At 43.5% G+C, this 17,897-nt stretch overlaps 1 protein-coding gene across 1 annotated transcript; it reads left to right on the top strand.

Moving 5' to 3' along the window:
- Nucleotides 1-542: 542 nt before the first annotated feature.
- Nucleotides 543-11,070, top strand: CLK4 (CDC like kinase 4). The gene is made up of 13 exons (XM_054389438.1): nucleotides 543-625; nucleotides 3,035-3,192; nucleotides 4,233-4,458; nucleotides 5,668-5,758; nucleotides 6,154-6,220; nucleotides 7,809-7,925; nucleotides 8,016-8,182; nucleotides 8,285-8,379; nucleotides 9,014-9,143; nucleotides 9,456-9,538; nucleotides 10,039-10,118; nucleotides 10,579-10,666; nucleotides 10,743-11,070. Exons 2-13 carry the CDS (start codon nucleotides 3,041-3,043, stop codon nucleotides 10,878-10,880), a joined length of 1,434 nt encoding a protein of 477 aa, XP_054245413.1. The 5' UTR covers nucleotides 543-625; nucleotides 3,035-3,040; the 3' UTR covers nucleotides 10,881-11,070.
- The last annotated feature ends 6,827 nt before the right edge of the window (nucleotides 11,071-17,897 follow it).

Raw genomic sequence — 17,897 nt, 5'->3', positions numbered from 1 at the left:
CTGTAAGCTTGTGATCCAGTAAAGTTTTTCTGGGACTCTCTTGACTTGCACCAGGGGAGGTTTAGATTGGAAATTAGGAAAGATCTATTCACTGGGAGGGTTCTCAAGCACTGAAACGGGCTCCCCAGGAGGTTGAATCCTGCCTCGCTGGAGATGTTTAAACGGCACAGAGATGTGGTGCTGAGGGACAGATTTGGTACAGTTAGAGAATGGTTAGACGCGATCGTATGAAAGGTCTTTTCCAGCCGAAACGATTCCATGGTTCCATGACGCTATGATTCTATGCCCTCATGATTCCATGACTATGACTGTGTGGTTGCACGACTCTGCGTCGCCTCAGGGGTGAGGTCCTCGACGCCCTTCAGTGCTCCGCTCTTCCCCTCCTCCTCCTTCTTCCCCTCCTCCTCCTTCTTCCCTCCTTCCTCCCTTCTCCCTCTTCCTTCTTCCACTAGGGGGCAGCTTTTGGCCTGTGCCCGCCCTTTACGTTGCGCATCTGACATCACGGCGCACAAGTAGCCGCGAGAGGGAGAGAGGGAGGAAGCGGTGTCTGAGGGTTCGGCCGCGGCCGCCATTTTGTTTGTGTGCGCAGGACGGGCACGGGCCTCGCTCGCCTTTTTTTGCAGCTGTAAGTGGTGGAGAGGGGCCTTCTTTCTTGGACTTTTTAAAATCTTCCCTTTATCCTCTTTTCTTTAGCTTCCCAGGGGGCTGAAGCAGCGGGGGAACGGAGGGGGCGCAGAGGGTTGGTGAGGGGAGGGCTGCTCGCGTTGTCTCCGCGACCTGGAAAGGGGGATGAGCATAGAGACCTGCGTGAGGGCTTGGTTGAGGAGGTATTACTGAGGGAGGAATGGTCCTTAGTACAGGAGCTCCACGGTCAGAGCTTCGTGCCGCGGAGAGGGTCTCTGCAGGGGGCGGATGGGGGGATGGTGGAGCTGGGGCCTCATGGGTGGGGGGTATTTTTAGGCGTGGGGGCCGCGCAGCTCGCTGTTCAGCCCGGCCTGAACGGAGGTGTTTGGCGCCTGCCTAAATGGCAGCGGAGACGAGTCTGTCCATCCAACCCTCCCCGGCTCCAGAGGCCTCCCGAGGGAAGGCCGCGTGGAAGTGGAATCCGTGTTTTTGGGTCGGGGTAGTGAGCGTTTGCTGTAGGACTTGGTTCTGTGAGACTGTACCCAAGGTACTCGGATGGGCTTGGCTCGGCGGACTTTGATTGTCTCGAAGCAATGTGCCTTTGATCTCCTCCGATCCGTAAAGCCTGCCAGATTTTGAGGGAAGGCATTTAGAAAACGCTGTGTAGGCATTTTATGGCGGAACTCTTGTGGCCTTCCTGAGGTGCTTTACATTTGGATATTTTATAGAAAACCCATAATTCCCAATTCGAGAAACCTTATGGCAGAATGTGGGAGTGAAAACAGCCTGTGATACGGATTAGGACGAAGTACTATAGGAATGCATATGTTCACGTCAGCTGTCGGTATTACATAAGTGTTTCAATGCACAAATTTAGAGGGAGGGCCTAACAATCGAAAATCTTAAAGTGGCTCCCATAGTACGGATTGCGGTCACAGGGGGACTTGCACAGACCTATTCTAGCACTTTCCTGCACGTTTGCCTTGATTTCGTTGCTTTGGGGACAAAATTTGTAGCTCCCGCCTTAATTCCTGTAGTTCTGTGTGCGTTTGTGAGTGTAATTTCTTTCCCATGAGGCACAAAACCAAAACAAGGCAATAACAAGTAAAATCTTGCCATAAGTAAAATCTTAACGGTCACCTATAACTGAGTGTGTGGGGGAACTCTTCACCTTAAAGCAGAAAGGCTGAACTGTGAATATTTTTTGTAATTTGAGTTACGTAGGTTGAAAATGGAGGAAAACGGCTTTGGAGCATAGTGAGAAATCCAAGCATATAAATGAAACACTAATTGGTTTTAATTTTGTCTTGATCCTTCAGGCCTTGTTGTTTGTCAATACATTAGCAATTTTATTTCTCATTAATGTGAATAGGATTTTTTTGTGAGACCTAAGCCATGACTGATTCAAAGGTTGTAACCAGTCATTTATTTTTCACAGTTTATCACACTGCATTACATTTGTGTTTTAAAACCACATTTCTATAAAAAATACTGGTGCAGGTATCTAGTGTGGAGTGAGGTTTTTTAACTACCAGCCTGCCACAAATAGGAAAGTATCTAAAATTTTCCTTCGTAATGTCTCCATTTGACAGACAGACAGTGATACTGTTTAAATTTACACAATTGTGACTTCTTTTTTTCTGTAATGGCTTACCTCAGAGATTTTTTTCTTTTTTTTACTTGTTTGGTTAATTCATCAGAACATACTGAAATAGATACCTAAGCTTACTTGTTCTCGTTTTCAAAAACTCGTGTGAAAGGAAGGTAAACAAACAATGGTTGGCTTTGCTACACTTGATTCTACAGTTGTGCTCTACTTGGCTTCTTTTTCAGTTGTGCCTGTACTGAACACAAGATTCCTGCATTTAACATGCAGTAGCAGAGGCTGGTGGTTTTGTCTGTGGCCATCAGCTGAGTTGTAAAACCTCTGCATACTCGTGCTAATAAGGCTCAAAACTCTGTGGTTTAGCTCATAATAATACAGAATTGTGTGTTAATACCATTACTTCCTATAGTAATGTATGTCCAATAATAGTGTGAAGAACTAAATCCAGGTTTTGTCAGGTGTTTGAAGATTAGGGTCTTTCTCCAGCAGAAGATTCAGGAAATAGTTCTGTTTAGTCACTTGAGAGTTTATTTAAAACAAACTTTAATGAGATGTGTGAAGCTATTAAGTGGAGATGAGTTGGCCTATTTAATTATGAGTTGTGTTTCATAACAGTGTTACTGTGTTAGGATGAGAAAGCTGTCTGCTCGCCAAACCAGAGAAATATGTGGGGGAAGCCGAGGAAATGGTTCTTTCTAGCTCTGTCATGTTTGATCAGACTACAGTAGCTGACTTGATTCTACAAATACCGGTGTAATGCTTTTGCTTTCATGTGTTTGTTTCGTTTGTTTGTTTTTTTTGCAGTGGAAGATGCGACATTCAAAACAATCCCATTGCCCTGAATGGGACGACAGAAAGAGCTGGGATCAAAGAAAGCACAGCACCAGCCGGAAACGCAGGAAGAGGTCCCACAGCAGTGGACCAGAAAGCAAGCACTATAAACCAAATCACATTTCAGAAAGGTATAAGACTCTGAATTGAGTAGTGTTAATGTTTCTTATCATAGGTAAAGTAAATACTTTTTCAGGATAAGAGGTTTTGAGTGTCCAAAGTTGTCAGTTCCTGAAGCTTTGACTCACTTAAAACCAGTTTAAAAGGTAGTTGGTTTTGTTACAACGCAGCACCTGAACCATTAAATAGAAATTCTTTAATAAAAACAAGTAAATGTTACTAGTTTGTTTCATTGTTCTCATCTAAGAGTTGGTATTGAATATATTCAGTATCAAATTCCAAGTAAGGTATGCCTTTTCATTTAATTCTTATGAGGAAAAGGAAGAGAAGGTTGGTTTAATCATTTAATCCAACGGTAAGTTTGAGTTTCTCATATGGCTTTGGAGGTGGCTTGCATTTTCTCTCACACTGCTTTCACTGGAAAGATACATCTTTCTGCTTTTTCCTTGAGAAGAAGATCCCATGGAATTCTTGAGAGCTCATACTAATGCTTACAAAATGCTGGTAGGGGTAGGTGGACAGAAATAGGAGGGCTCCTTACCTCAGCAGCTTTCTTAAAAGTATCTTCTGTGCAGAAGCTCCTCGATCCAGATACTCATGAGGGTTTCAGTGTTTAATGCAGAGTGCTAAGAACAATGCTGCTTCTCTCAGTCTCCAGGTTTTGTTTTTTTAACACTTTGAAAGCGTAGAAAAGGGGATTACTGCTGTACTGAAAGTGTTTTATCCTGTGACTTTGGAGATTGTAATCGAGCTGCTCAGTCTATTTTAGGAAGCGTTTCTCCTTTTTTGAGTCTGAACTTATTTATTGTGCAAACCATGGATTGATATTGTTCATGTGGATGGCTGATGTGTATTCGAGACTGACTATGTTGTTTAGCTGTCTAATAAAGTAACATCAAAAGCTCCACTGGTTTTGGGGAGGGAGTCAATAGAAAACATTCTTGGTGTAAAAACAGATACTATGTAACTCTGTAACTCAACTCGAGTCACTTATCTTGTTGGAACCTCAAGTATTTGAAGTGGAGAACATTCACTTAAAATATATTTTCAGTCATTATTTGGACGATAGAACCATAAATGAAAGAGACCATCATGACCGGAGATATGTTGAGGAATACAGAAATGACTTCTGTGAAGTGTATGACCCCAGGCATTATCACAGAGACTATGAAAAGAGTCACCATCATCACTATAGCAAATCCTCTGGTCGGAGCAGGAAAAGTAGTCATAAAAGGAAGCATAAGAGGCATCATTGCTCCAGTCACCAATCGCATTCGGTATGAGTAATTTTTAACTTTATTATTAATGAATTAGTGGTAATAGACTTCTTAAGTGAGTGCTAGAACTTCAATTCCTGGTCACAGTACTTAAAAAAAAGAAAAAAAACCCATATTATTAAAAAAGGATTGGTAGTTGAGTCCATTTGTGAGCATATGAATGTGTTCTTACTTGATGCTTTTGGATCAGTGTTGGGTGGGGGGTGGGACTGTCACCAGTACTAGTTATACAGTGAGGATGTAGGTTGCTGGTAGTTAAGATCACTGGTGTTAATCTGAAAAATGGTGTCTCAGAATTGAAAACATGCAAATATGATATTTTGAAGTACAATACTCACTTTCTAGTTTTATAGCATAGAGAAGCGTGTGCTTTCAGGTAGATTGTTTTGCCATACATCCTGTTACTAAAAGTTGAAGTGGCATGCCTTTTTAATGTAAGTTTAATTGGAACTATGACACATGCATGTCTGATAAATTGGTAAGAGCAAGCTCTGCAGTTCTACACCTGATTCCAGACAACTTTGATCCACGTGTCTGGCTAATGGCAGCTAATGTCTTACTGAAGATGGATTAAGTTTGCTGCTTGTCTTCTTTGAAGGCATGCTCTGAAATTCTCAGTATTGGCATGATGCCCACTGACATCTTCAGCTCCAGGTGGTTTACGTCACATTTGTGCAATAGAAAACAGCAGGCGTGTGTTAGATTATATAATGTGAATGAAGGACTTCAGGATAATTTTTCTTCTCTCTAAACATGAGGGGAGTAAAATTACTTGATACTTTTTTATGTTTAGATAATATAAAGTACATGTTTTAACAGTAGAAACATTTCCCCTGACTGTAAGCTTAGGTATGTAAATAAATATTGTTTGTTTCTATTTGCTAGCAAAGTATTAGAAATAGCAATGTTGCATTCTTAATCTGTCTTCAGTTAAACCACTGTTTGAGAGACAAAATTGTGTTGTTTTTTCTGTTGCTTTGTCACTTTAAGTATTTATCTGAAAATCTGTTCCTTGCCATGTTTTTCTTCTGTAACATAAACTGTGCCCTGTGAATTTCTGGGGACTGAATTTGAAATTGCTCCTGCCAACTGTCGTGGCCTGGTGTGTAACTGAATGCCTGAATATCTCCCCGCTGAATGAATTGCGTATTCTGCCCTGAATTCACTCTGATATATTGATTGGCTGGACGATCTTGGTGCCGTTTCCAGAAGAGTCACCGAAGGAAAAGATCCAGGAGTGTAGAGGATGATGAGGAGGGTCACCTGATCTGTGAAAGTGGAGACGTTCTAAGAGCAAGATGTATAGAACATTTTTCAACACTTTTTAAAAACTTTTCAGCAAAAAATCTGTTTAGAATAGTATGTCAGAGGAGGGGGGCTAAAGAAATCTTCATTGCTCTTTTTGTTCTGTTTTTTTTTGTGCTTTTTTTGTTTTTTTGCATATCTTCTTTTCTGTAGAGTTTAAATACTGTGTTCAAAAAGTTCCAATTAGTTAATGAACTTGAATCTGGAGATTAGAACAAGAGATAGTTTTTTGGCTAACTGTTTTCATGATACCTGTCCAATAAAATAATGCATTCAGATGCTGATATTTAAAGTAACTATGCTTTTGTAATGACACGTTTTTAAATCTACGTTAGTGTTCATTCTTGTTTAAGTAGTTTTATAATTCTAACTTGTGTTCGTTCTTTCTAGATGAAATTGTCGCAACTTTAGGAGAAGGAGCTTTTGGAAAAGTCGTGGAGTGCATAGATCATGATATGTAAGTGTTGATTGTTTTTTGTAAGTGGATCTCCTGACTGAAGATGTTGTTTAACTCAGAAATTCAAGCTCAGGGGCGTTTTCTTTAAAAGAAAATCACAGTTCAGATGAAGTGGTGCAGTGTATTTAAGGAAGGAATTGTACTTGTTTTGAGAGCTACCTCATAAGATTGTTTGCTTGTAAGGAGTTTTGAGGTGATACTGTATCTGTTCCTGATTGGTTTTAAGGTTCTTCAGTCATCTCTTGCTGTACTACACGTTTGTTTTGTTTCTTCTGTGAAAGGCATTTGGATAGCATTGATTTGATACAAGATGATGTACAGAGAAATAACGTTGGTTTTGAGGATCTGTCTCTTAACAACAAACTTCCTTAACCGCATTTGTCTTGGGAAACATCTGACCAGAGAGGGCTTCTTTCAACAATGATTTTTTTTTTTTAAACTATAGTTATTTTTCTCTTAGACAAGCTGTATAATCACATGGTGCAAAGTACTAAGTAGATGTCACCTGCCATTTTTAAAGAGTGAGAACCATGTTCTGCTTCATTGTTTTCCGGTTCTACAAGTGCAGTTGCCCTAAGCAGAGAATGTGATGGGATGTAAACAGTACAGAATTTATTTAGGAGACTGACTTTTAGAAGATGATGTGGAGGCATGCTTAGAAAGTGGGTTTGGTTCTTATTGAAAACAGTTGCCTGGAATTGGTCAAGCTGCAAATTTCTTTCCTCAGTATCCATAACCAGAATTATCCTTTGAAGTTACCCTAAATGCTTGGTATTCAATCCTTTTTTTGATGGTATGGTCACTGTCATGTGATGGCGTTTTTGGTGGTGGTGAAGAAAATCTGTGTGCCAGGAGTTTTAAGCTGTTAGTAAAACTTAGATTATTTGAACAAAATTTTAATTATTTCTGCAATTTTGTGACTTGGGTCTAGTAGTTTTTGCTCTGCCTTTGTTCTGTCATTGCACAAGTTACGCCTGTTCAGGAGGGGTCTGTTGAGATTGTGTGCTGAGAGCACTTTTCTTAAGTCATTAGAATTCAAATAGCTCTACAGAGACTATTAAGAGTGAATGGGATGAAATGAACTTTGTGTGTCAGCATCCCATTTAAGTAACAGCCTTACAGTGTGAATGTTGTACTGAGTGCAGCTGAGTGTTCACTCATACAAGGAATCTAAACTTTGGAAGCTGTTCAGTTCCCCTAATTCCATCGGAGTGCTGGAAAAGAGCCTGAACAAGTTGTGCAAGCTGTAGGACTTTCTTCAAATGACAACTTTGCTTTGTTTTTTTTTTTTATTAATAATGTTACAGATGGGTTCCTGATGTTTATTCTACCATAGATAAGACTGAGAAAGAGATAATGTAGCATGTACTCCAACGAGTATTTGACAAAGGAAAGATGGGTATTACATTTCTTTATAAAAACACTTCTGGTTAAGTTCAGCGTGCTTAGTCAGATTCCCCTAATCCAATTCATAATTCTCTATGACCTTGAATCTTCCTGTGTTTTTTTAATGAAATCAAGCAGCTTTGGGGTTGTAGGTATTTAGCAGTCATTAATTCAATTTGTGATGCTTTGCTCTTCTTTAAAGGAGAGGAGTGCACGTAGCAGTTAAAATTGTGAAAAATGTTGGTAGATACCGAGAAGCAGCCCGGTCAGAAATACAGGTGTTGGAACACTTAAACAATATGGACCCAAGCAGCACTTTGTAAGTATAGTATCAAATAGTTACCATACTAAGGATTTGCAGGAGATAATTATTTAATAAATTGAGGGTTGGTTTGTTTTCTTTTTAAAGCCGCTGTGTCCAGATGCTGGAATGGTTTGATCATCATGGCCATGTTTGCATTGTTTTTGAGCTACTGGGACTTAGTACTTATGACTTCATTAAAGAAAACAGCTTTCTGCCATTTCATATTAATGACATTAGAAATATGGCTTACCAAATTTGCCAGTCTATAAACTGTAAGTAAATCTCAGTACTTCATCAAACACACTCTTTAATTTCCTTATGAAAGAAAGAAATGTATTAATGTTGGAATACTGTGGTGTTTTTTTTCCTTGTAGTTTTACATCATAATAAACTCACTCATACAGATTTGAAGCCTGAAAATATCTTGTTTGTGGAGTCTGATTACATAGTGAAGTACAATGCCAAAATGGTAAGTTTGGACTTCTGTTTCTCCCAACTTGAATTGGGCTACTTGTCTCTGCAGCAGAAGTTTTTTCTGTAAAAAGATCAAGTGATAGACTTATGTTTCTTAAGGCTTTCTTGTGCTCTTTGAGCTATGCTAACTTAATCTACTGAGTAGCTTCACTCTGAATCAAGCTGATCTGTTTCATCTGATCACTAGTTAAGTTATTGAGGTTGTGCTGTTCACAGGGAACATTGTGTTAATGGCTTTGAATTCAGCCATGTTTTTTCTTACGTATTTTTTAGGCCATTTGGTTGCTTTCCTTCAAAGCATCCTTGTATTTGGAGAGGAATATTAGGTCTTGCATTCTTTGATTACCCTGGAGCCTGAAGTGCCTGTCAGTTATGAATTTTCTGTTTATCAGTCTTGACTTAGTTGGTTTTGAGTGTTCAGGTTAAATCACTTTCCTACCAGCTCCTCTTCCCTGGAGCTTGAGCTGAATAGCAGTTGAAGTATTTGGAAGGTATGTTTTGTTAAATAGATCTAATTTTTACTGTTTTACAGGAAGCTGGTATTTTGAAAATAAAGAAAATTGATTAACACCTTTGTCAAAGCATGCTTTTAAACAACACTAACAAAGAGCACTTTGATTTTCTTGCAGAAGCGAGATGAGCGCACTTTAAAAAACACAGACATCAAAGTAGTTGATTTTGGAAGTGCAACTTTTGATGATGAACATCACAGCACATTAGTGTCTACCAGACATTACAGAGCTCCTGAGGTTATTTTAGGTCAGTGAAGCCTTTTCCACGTAGTTAATTACAGTTCTTTCAGATATTCCAGTTTATGAAGTAAAGATATTTGCTCATGGTTGTAGTAATTCAGTCGTTTCTCACACATGATGATGGTGGTGTTAAGATTTCCTAAGAGTGAATTGAAGTCCAAACATGTTTCTTTCCCACTTTCTCCCACCGAGGCTTGGGGAGAGGTGTGAAGGGGAAATGGGGGCCTCAGTAATGCATGGAACCTGGGCACTTGCTTTGTGGGTTCCAAATTTTGAGAACATATTCAAAAGTAAAATACAAACTTTGTCTTTTTTGCAGCACTGGGTTGGTCGCAGCCTTGTGATGTTTGGAGTATTGGTTGTATTCTAATTGAGTATTATCTTGGATTTACGGTGTTCCAGGTACGTGTGCATGGTTAAATGGAATGTTATGGTAACAGACTATAGCTGTGGATTGTTGAATCACACATACTTACCTGATACTGTAAAAAGCACTATCCTACAGGCTTTTCAAGCGTTATATAGATGAGATTGTGAAGAGAGCGTATGTACATGGAAATGAGATCTCTTGGCTAGACCTTTCAGACTGTTTTAAGATAATCTCTTCTGGCTTTTGGATGGTGAAGCCTTTCCAGAGTCTGAAGTTACTGCTAGAATGAAGAATGAAGAAAATGCAAAACTTGGCTTATGAAACCCTGCTGTTCAGGGGCCCTTTTAACAGTGGAATGTGTTACAGAACAAGCTGCACTGTATAATGAGTCTTCAATAATAAAAATAAAAAAAGGTGCTAATGTATAAAGATACTGTTACTACTACAAAGAAGACATTTGCTAGAGATGAGTGTTAGGACCAAATGGTCGAGAGCAGAAAAATCTGATGAGTGCATTCATTGCTTTTTCCAGACACATGATAGTAAAGAACACTTAGCAATGATGGAAAGAATACTAGGGCCTCTGCCGACTCACATGATCAAGAAATCCAGGTAAGTTCATTATAGAAGTAGTAAGTTGCCTAATTTCTTCTGATTACTAGAGAAATCCCGAAGCTCCCATTGTTAGCTGTGAGCTTCTGAAGGTAACAGACTTCCAGGCTTCTTGTTACCTTCTAGTCTCTTGGAAGAAATTGTCAGATTTAGGTTAATTTAATAGCAAGGACAGTAGTCCTTATTTCTGGTGTTAGTCTGAGTTGCCAGCAACCAAAATGCCAACCTTTTGAACAGAGTATGAATGTTCTTAAGTCTTTAAAGCTGTTTGATACAGTCACCAGACAGCGTTGGACACCACCACAGGTCTCTTTGAATGTTGGGTGAAAGAGCGGTTAGCTCCCAAATGCAGAGGAGATGCCAGAGCTCTTTTGTGCATTTTCGGAGCTTCTTTAAAAGGTGTCTGCCCACATGATGCATTGGCACTATTTTAACTGTTACTTTCCTTGTCCTGCTGCAGAAAGCATTATTTCCACCACGACCAGTTGGACTGGGATGAACACAGTTCTGCAGGGCGCTATGTTAGGAGACGCTGTAAGCCCCTAAAGGTAGGAGACCACATTTTGGTTATTCTGTTAGGGTTGCAGTTGTGAAAGGTCTCTCTAAACATTCCTCTTCTTCCAGGAATTCATGCATTGCCAAGACACAGATCATCAGCGTCTGTTCGACCTGGTCCGCAAGATGCTGGAATATGACCCAGCCAAAAGAATCACTCTTGATGAAGCCTTGCAGCATCCTTTTTTTGAACCATTAAATAAATAAATTCCAAGATCATCTATGTACTTCTTCATGGAGATTTCCTAGACTGTGTCAGTCAACAGAGGTTGCATGAGGTTTTTGTAAATTCTAAATTATTTTGTACAGTTAAGTCTGTAAATATTTACATATGTTTTGTATAACTGTTACGTTTACCTTGTTGAATAGTTGTAGTCTTATGAGTATCAAAGTGAAAATAAAAGCAATTTTCATTTTTGAGAATCATTTTCTTTTTGTAATTGTGCCCTTCTTCTGCAGGTGAGGCTGGTTAAGCATCTGACCTGAAGGGGAGGAGTCTGTGGGCTGACTTGGAAGAGTTTTGAGAACGTGGAATGTTTTTAACTAGCTTTTTTTATTAGCCATAATGAAAAGACTGGGGGGCTAAGGCTACATAATCATGCTGGGTAAAATTTGTGGTAGTCTGACCCATAGCTGCAAATTCTATGTTGTAAGTGGCTGTCTTTGGCAGGTCACTTTTCCCCAGGTGTTCTGCTAAACAGCATGTAACACAGTCTGCCTGATCAGTCTCTGGAAACCTGCCTCATGGTTTCAATGTTAAGTAGTTACAGCTAATTTTTTGTTAAGGTCCTGTAAGTGCCATTCTATATTTTCAGTGTTATTTTAATTAATTGAAAATCATCATTTAATGTCTTTCCTATACTGTGGCACCCAGAATTGAACACTACTCCCTCTGGGCCCTCGTCAGGGCTGAGTACAGAGGCACGATTACTTCCCTACTCCTGCTGGACACACTGAAACAGGCCAGGATGCTCTTGGTTTATGTTCAGCCATCCGGCACCCCCTGAAGCTTCAGATTTTGTGCTTGCTAAGCCCTAGTGCACAGCAAGATTTTAAGCTGATGTCCTTGTTCCACTGATGTGGAAGAGGCTTAATTTGCAAGAGGCTCCAGACATGCATATCTCTGACTTGGGGGGGAGAATAGAGCTGGGACAGGCTTTGAAAGCTTATCTTCTGTAACCAGTGCCACCTCCTGGGCTTGATTATGTCTCATTATAGGCAGCTCCCATCCTAGGATGTTGGTGTTCACATTGTTTCTTCTCTGCATGACGAAAACGTTAACAATCGACACCATCCAAGTCAGCTTGGTAGGGCTTAGGAGGACAGGAGTGAATTCCCTTGCTCACCTCTTTCCTCACCTTCAGAAGTGAAGCAAGGGCTTGGCTGAGTATCAGCTAAGCAATGCAAATCAAAGGCAGATGGGTGGGAAACAAAGTTTATGTGCTGCTATAACTATAAAACTGTAACTATAAAACAGCTCTGTTGAGAAGGGGAAAGATTGTCCTTTTGCTTAAGGAGTACTTTAAGCCTTCCTTAATGCAGTTACCAAAAGAAACTGAAAGAGATACATGCTGGAAGAAAAAAAAAAAAACTTGAAAAACTTGCTTCCTTCTCTCAGTAAACTTGGGAAAATGCACTGTCAGGATTGATCAGACATCTGCATGGAGCTGCCAAGTAGTTTTGCAGGGCTTGCGGCATCTACAGAAGAAGTTTGAGATGGAAGGAGCAGGCATTTGAGGGCCATGGGCTCCCCAGCAAAGCAGCATCTAGCCAGGGATCTGTAATGGGGCTGGATTCTGCTCTGGGCTGCCCTCAATGCTCAGGCCTTTAGCGGGGATGAGAGTTTTATATACACCCCCTTCTGTTCTCTTGTTAGAACATAAGTATGATGGTGTAGTTTGTCATGTGTGCTTCAAGCTGACAGTAACTGCCTGTAGCTGGTGGTAAATAACTGTAAGATCCATTCACATATTTTCCTGCACTTCAGGGTTTTATTGTTGTACCTTAAGAACACCGTGTGTACAAAGAGTTCAGTTGGGCAACAGCTGACATGAACAGCAGGCATGTCCACGGTGGGTCAGTTAAACATTTTACTGAACATGGCTGATAGGACAAATAAAGCTGGTTTTAAGTGAGCAGAGAAGGCCTGGTCTCTGAAGTGCAGACAATGTGTGAGAGATCCAAAACTTCAGCAGCTGAGGAGGGCAGGGGGGAAGAGTTGGGCTCAGAGTTAGACCATGGGAAGGGTTCAAGAGTCTAAGGTACAGGGCTTAGCTGCTGCAGTAGTGATCAGTCCTTCCTTGTGTTACAGTATCTCGGTTGCAAGGAGGGCTCAGGTTGTGTGGAGACAGGTCTAGGACAAGATGCTTTGCACTCTAGAAGCTCCCCTCAAAGTGATGATACTGTGATCACATAATCAATCTCATGGAGCTTGTTAGCAAAGTCTTAGCAGCCTCAGAGGAAGGAGAAGGGGAAGAGAAGGTGAGGAAGTTGCTCACAAAACTCTGCAGTTGTCCTAATTATACCTTCAGGCATGTGAAAGAGGGCAGGAAATTCTCAGCAAATGATACAGGTTTGCCTGCCTAACTGGTTTGGCTATAGCTGCAGCAAAAAAAACCCCAGTATCAATATCCTACCTGGCAATCCAGCTCTCTTACTAACACACTGACACCATGTGTAGTAGCATTTTCTGACTTCTGCTCATCAGGGCAGAGTCTGTGGCCAGGGAGGCACAGAGCACGTCTGGGTTTGTGCACCATGTGCTTAGAGTGTAGGCAGGCTATCCAAGGATGTTTCACAGGCGAGTGAGGACTTGACATGATTCAATCCCTAACAGTGAGGAAGAGGCAAGGATGTTTAGCGAAGTCCAGCGGTGCTCTGTGTTTCTTTGTTAGCACAGTTTCATTCTCATTCAAAGGTTCACTAAAGCAGGGGGGGCACTTCACCACCGCAAAATCACTAAGTGCCAATGCGTGGTGGGAGACCACACATGAGGTCCCAGAACAGATCACAGCCCCAACGGGAGCTGCAGCGCAGAAAGAACCAAATCCCGCGGGGCTGACACCTCTTGCAGTCCCTCTCCTCCGGAGGGGATGAGCCATTCCCCAGCTCTTCGGCCCCGCAGGAGCATACCGCAGCCCGGTGCCCGCTGTCCCGGCGCGGAGGAACCGCTTCGGCCGCCACGGCCCCGCTGGAGGGCGCCCGCTCCGCGGCTGCCCCCGCTGCGGGGTGCCCTGCCTGGCCGCTGCCCTCCCCAGCGGCCCAAACGGGGACAACCCCCCCCCCCCCCCCCCCCGACCTCTGCGAAGCACCCCGCGCCCTGAACGGGCTCTCGCTCTCGAGTGGGCGGAGAGGGAACGTTCCCCGCGGGGGGCCGGGCAGCGGGGGTGGGATCTGCTCATCGTAATCCCCCACCGGGGGCGGCGAGCCGCGTTCGGAGCATCCCCCCTTCCCCAGCGCGGGGGAGGCGGCGGGGGAGCCGCCACCCCCCGCTTCCTCCGTTTAAGACCCGGGCTGGCGGGGCGAACGGAGGGAGAGCGGTTGCTCCGCAGCTGCCGGTTCCACTTCCGCAGCGGGGCGCGCAGCGCAGCGCACGGGGCGGGCGCTGGATGCGCCGGCAGGCAGGCGGCAGCCCAGCGGAATCCCGCGCAGCGGCGCGATGAGCGCGGGCAGCGGCGCCGCCGCCGCGGCGGGTACCGCCACCTCCGCCCTCTGCCTGCTCCTCTCCCTCACCGCCGTGGCCGTCTGCCTGCTGCTGGGCGCCAAGACGGCGGAGCTGCAGGGCCGGCTGGCCGCGCTGGAAGAGCGGGGTGCCGCCGGACACGGGCCGCTGCTGGACGCGCTGCAGCCCCGCGTGGAGCAGCTTTTCCGGGAGGTGAGTGGCGGCGTGGACACGCAGTACCCACGGGCGGGCATCACACATGGGTCAGCAGTGCCTAAGAGTCAGCAGCGCCCATCAGCCGGGCAGCACCTACGGGTCAGCGGCAGCTGTCTCCCAGGCAGCACCCGCGGGCGCGCAGGACCAGCCGAACTGGGGCGGGAAACTTGGGGAGGTTACTTCTGCCCCGCTCCAGCGCGGGGATCCCGGGGCTCCCTCCGTGTGTCAGCGGCTTTTCTTTCGGGAAAACTTACCAAACTTTCCCCCTTTTAGTTGCCGTTTGCAATACGCGGAGCGTGGGACGAGGCGTGGCAAAGCCCGCCTGATTTAGAAGAGAAAATGCCCCAGGTGGAAAGGGGAACCAGTTAATGACTGAGAGCACTGAACACAGGGCTTTCCCCCTCGCTCTATTCACTGCTAAAGGTAACCCGAGCACTTAAATACTGTTTATCTGTGGATGTAATGAACTATAATTTCCTTGTTAGAAATTTATGAACATGATCCCTGTTATCTGGGCTGTCTATCACGGCATATCATGTGGTCCCGCAGTGCTGAACTGATTTATGGTGGGTAATGGAGAGACTAGCGACTAGTTACTTCCAATCCCAGGGTTTTCTGAAATTATTCAATAAAGATTTCTGTGCTGAACGTTTTCTCCTACTTCAAGAACAATTACCCACACCGATGCTTTTCTCCATCACTTAAAACCAGACCCTTCTCCACCACTAACGCAAATCCTTCTCTGTTGCCTAACCAAATCTCTGGCAGAAGTTATGCTCGATCCCAGGGTTGTATTTTTGAGACTCTGGTCTCTGCTTTTGGGCTTTTTACAGACAAGAGGGGACGGGAAGGGCTCCCATCGCTCATAGGAAACACTTGAAGGTCCTGCCGTTGGTTTGCTGGATTTGTGTAAACAGTAGTTCATAAAGTGCAGCAAGATTCCACAGGGCTTACTGGGCTGCCGCAGGACTCTCCCGAGTGATCGATTCTGACATCTGGGGAAGGTTTTACACTGGGATTTTATTAATGGCCTGACTGGGGTGCAGAACACGGGGCTGCATTAAAAACATTACAGCCATGAAACCTCAGCCGTGCAAAAATGTATTTGTGTGCAGAGCCTCCAGCTGCGAGCAGCGCTGGGGATGCGGCGGGGGGATGGAGACAGCACTGCAGGGATGGGGAGACAATTCCTCATGTTGCGTGTTGCTGTCGGAGTTACGGTGAGGGCATTGCTGGCACCGCCAGGGCATGTCCCTCCTCCTGCAAATGGGGTGGCATAGATGAGCTTTGATAAAAGGGAAATGTTAAAAAGCATTTTTGTGAAAACGCTGAACACCAGACCAGGAGGGTGCCTGCGAGGGGCAGTCACAACATCTAGTTAACTAGACAGGAATTTGCCTGCCAGTCGTGGTAGTGGTTCTGTTCCAATTACTCCAATAAATGTGCTTAGCAATGGGAATGGTTTCTGTGGCACTGCCTAAGATCATGTGCAACCTCTTGCTGAGATTTAGTTAAGTGTGGAAAGCTTGTTTTGTACTGGGAGCGCTCAGATGGAGTTTGTACAGGGGAAAATAAAGCAAACCCACATAATTGGGCTTCTAATGCAAGAGTGAGCTTGTTGAAACGTTCAGTGGGACCAAACTTTTGTCAATACTGAAAGCAAATTTTGATAGGAGTAACAGACTCAAGAAATGCATGGTAATGATTGTGCTGTCTATTAACAGCCAGTTTAAATGAGCCTACTAATTTATGTTCCAGTCTCAGAAAGTGTCTGCTGCTTGACCAGACTCCCTCCCATTACAAAAGATTGCCTGCTTGCCGGGCAACTTCTGTTCTTGCTGTGCTTGAGACTTTCTGGAGAGTGAGAGAATATTTCCATCACCATGAACATCAAGTGATGCCTGGGGTCAGCTTTTTTTTTCTTGTTGTTACATTCTGTGTGGGTCCTCGTTTGAAGTTTACCACAGTATTTCAGAAGTGAAACCAAAGCTCCATATGCTCTCTGTGCATGACCCGGCTCACTTTGTTCTCTGTCACTGCCCAAAAAGCCTTACCCCATACACCAGTCTAGGGGTTTGCTGCTGTAATTTATGGCAGAGCTGCAAATGCAACACCAACAGGCTGGCTCTGTTCCTGTTAGTGTTACTTGAATGTTTGGCAAGTCAAAGAGGGTAGGAAACAATCAAGGAAGGGTGAGTGCGTAGTTAAGGCACTGAAAGCCAATTTGGACAGTAAGTGTTTAGTTTCTGGCCCTCTGACAGGCATCTGTCTAACTCTGGAGAAACTGTTGATTTTATATGGCAGGACCATACCCTTCTCTTGGCTGGTCCTACTTTGATGCCCTCCAAAGCATTCCCATTGGTGTGATCCAAATGTGGTGGCATCTCCACTTGCTCTGCATCAAAAGCCCTGGCTGGAAGCATGTAGTTTTTGTGCTGGAGGGAAGATGTGAACGGGAGGGTTAGAGAGGCATCCAGTTGTTGTAAACAAAGCTGAACCGTTCTGTTCACAAAGGATTTATTGTCCACAGTAGGCAGACAGTGTCCAGATTAATCAGTTTCATGACTAGAACAATTCAGTGGGAGAACAGAGGACTTGCTCCAGATTTCAGATCTCTGCTGTCCCCAGTGATGCCTGCTGAACTAAAAGAAGGGAAGAGCTTCTTTTCATTTCCTCGAGCATCTTCATCAACTAAATTACTTCAAAAGTAAACAGATAAAGATTGAGTGACTCTGTGACATTTAGGCTGCAAGTGGCTGTAAGAAAAGTCTCTTCAGATATTTTCTTTCCACTTTTTCTCCAGGAAAGGATATGTTTTGCAGAAGGCAGTTGGATCATTGTAGTATTTGTATTTCCCTTAGCAAAACTTCTCTGTCAGGTGCTGTGAAATCATGTTGATATTTTTAGGACCTCTTAGCATCACAACTAAGATCTGAGCAGCCAGAGAGGAATGCATAGGATTTCAACGACAGATAAAACTACTTAATCCTCAGAATAAAAGGGAAAGAACCTCATTCACAGGTAGCCTAATTCCTGAATAGTCCACAGTGTTCAAATATTTGAACACAGACCAGACCATCAGATGCACAAAATTCAAGTCTGAACACCTTGAATTCAAGAAGCACCTTGAATTTTTCTCTCTTTGAAATGTGGGGACTTCAGTTATCAGATCATTGGTTTCTCTCTTGGTAAACACTTAGGTGAGACAGGGCATTTCCTGGAGGACTGAGAGCAATGATTGCAGGTGAAGATGAGATGTTGTCTTTTGGGCTGCCCTAGCCACAAAGTGCTCTGCCTGAACTAATAAAACTTACCTGTCATCAGAGCTTATTAACTTGGGCTTGGGC

Source organism: Indicator indicator, chromosome 18 (genome assembly GCF_027791375.1).
Source record: "Indicator indicator isolate 239-I01 chromosome 18, UM_Iind_1.1, whole genome shotgun sequence".
Lineage (NCBI taxonomy): Eukaryota > Metazoa > Chordata > Aves > Piciformes > Indicatoridae > Indicator > Indicator indicator.
Note: the sequence above shows the minus strand (reverse complement) of the source record. Positions and strands in the feature narration are given on the sequence as shown.

What these genes read in the sequence shown, in the direction of transcription:
- CLK4 (XM_054389438.1), top strand. Translation starts at nt 3,041, where the DNA reads ATGCGACATTCAAAACAATCCCATTGCCCTGAATGGGACGACAGAAAG. An exon ending in CCAGTCACCAATCGCATTCG is followed by an intron (nt 4,459 to 5,667) that starts GTATGAGTAATT and finishes TGCCGTTTCCAG; the next exon opens with AAGAGTCACCGAAGGAAAAG. An exon ending in CACATGATCAAGAAATCCAG is followed by an intron (nt 10,119 to 10,578) that starts GTAAGTTCATTA and finishes GTCCTGCTGCAG; the next exon opens with AAAGCATTATTTCCACCACG.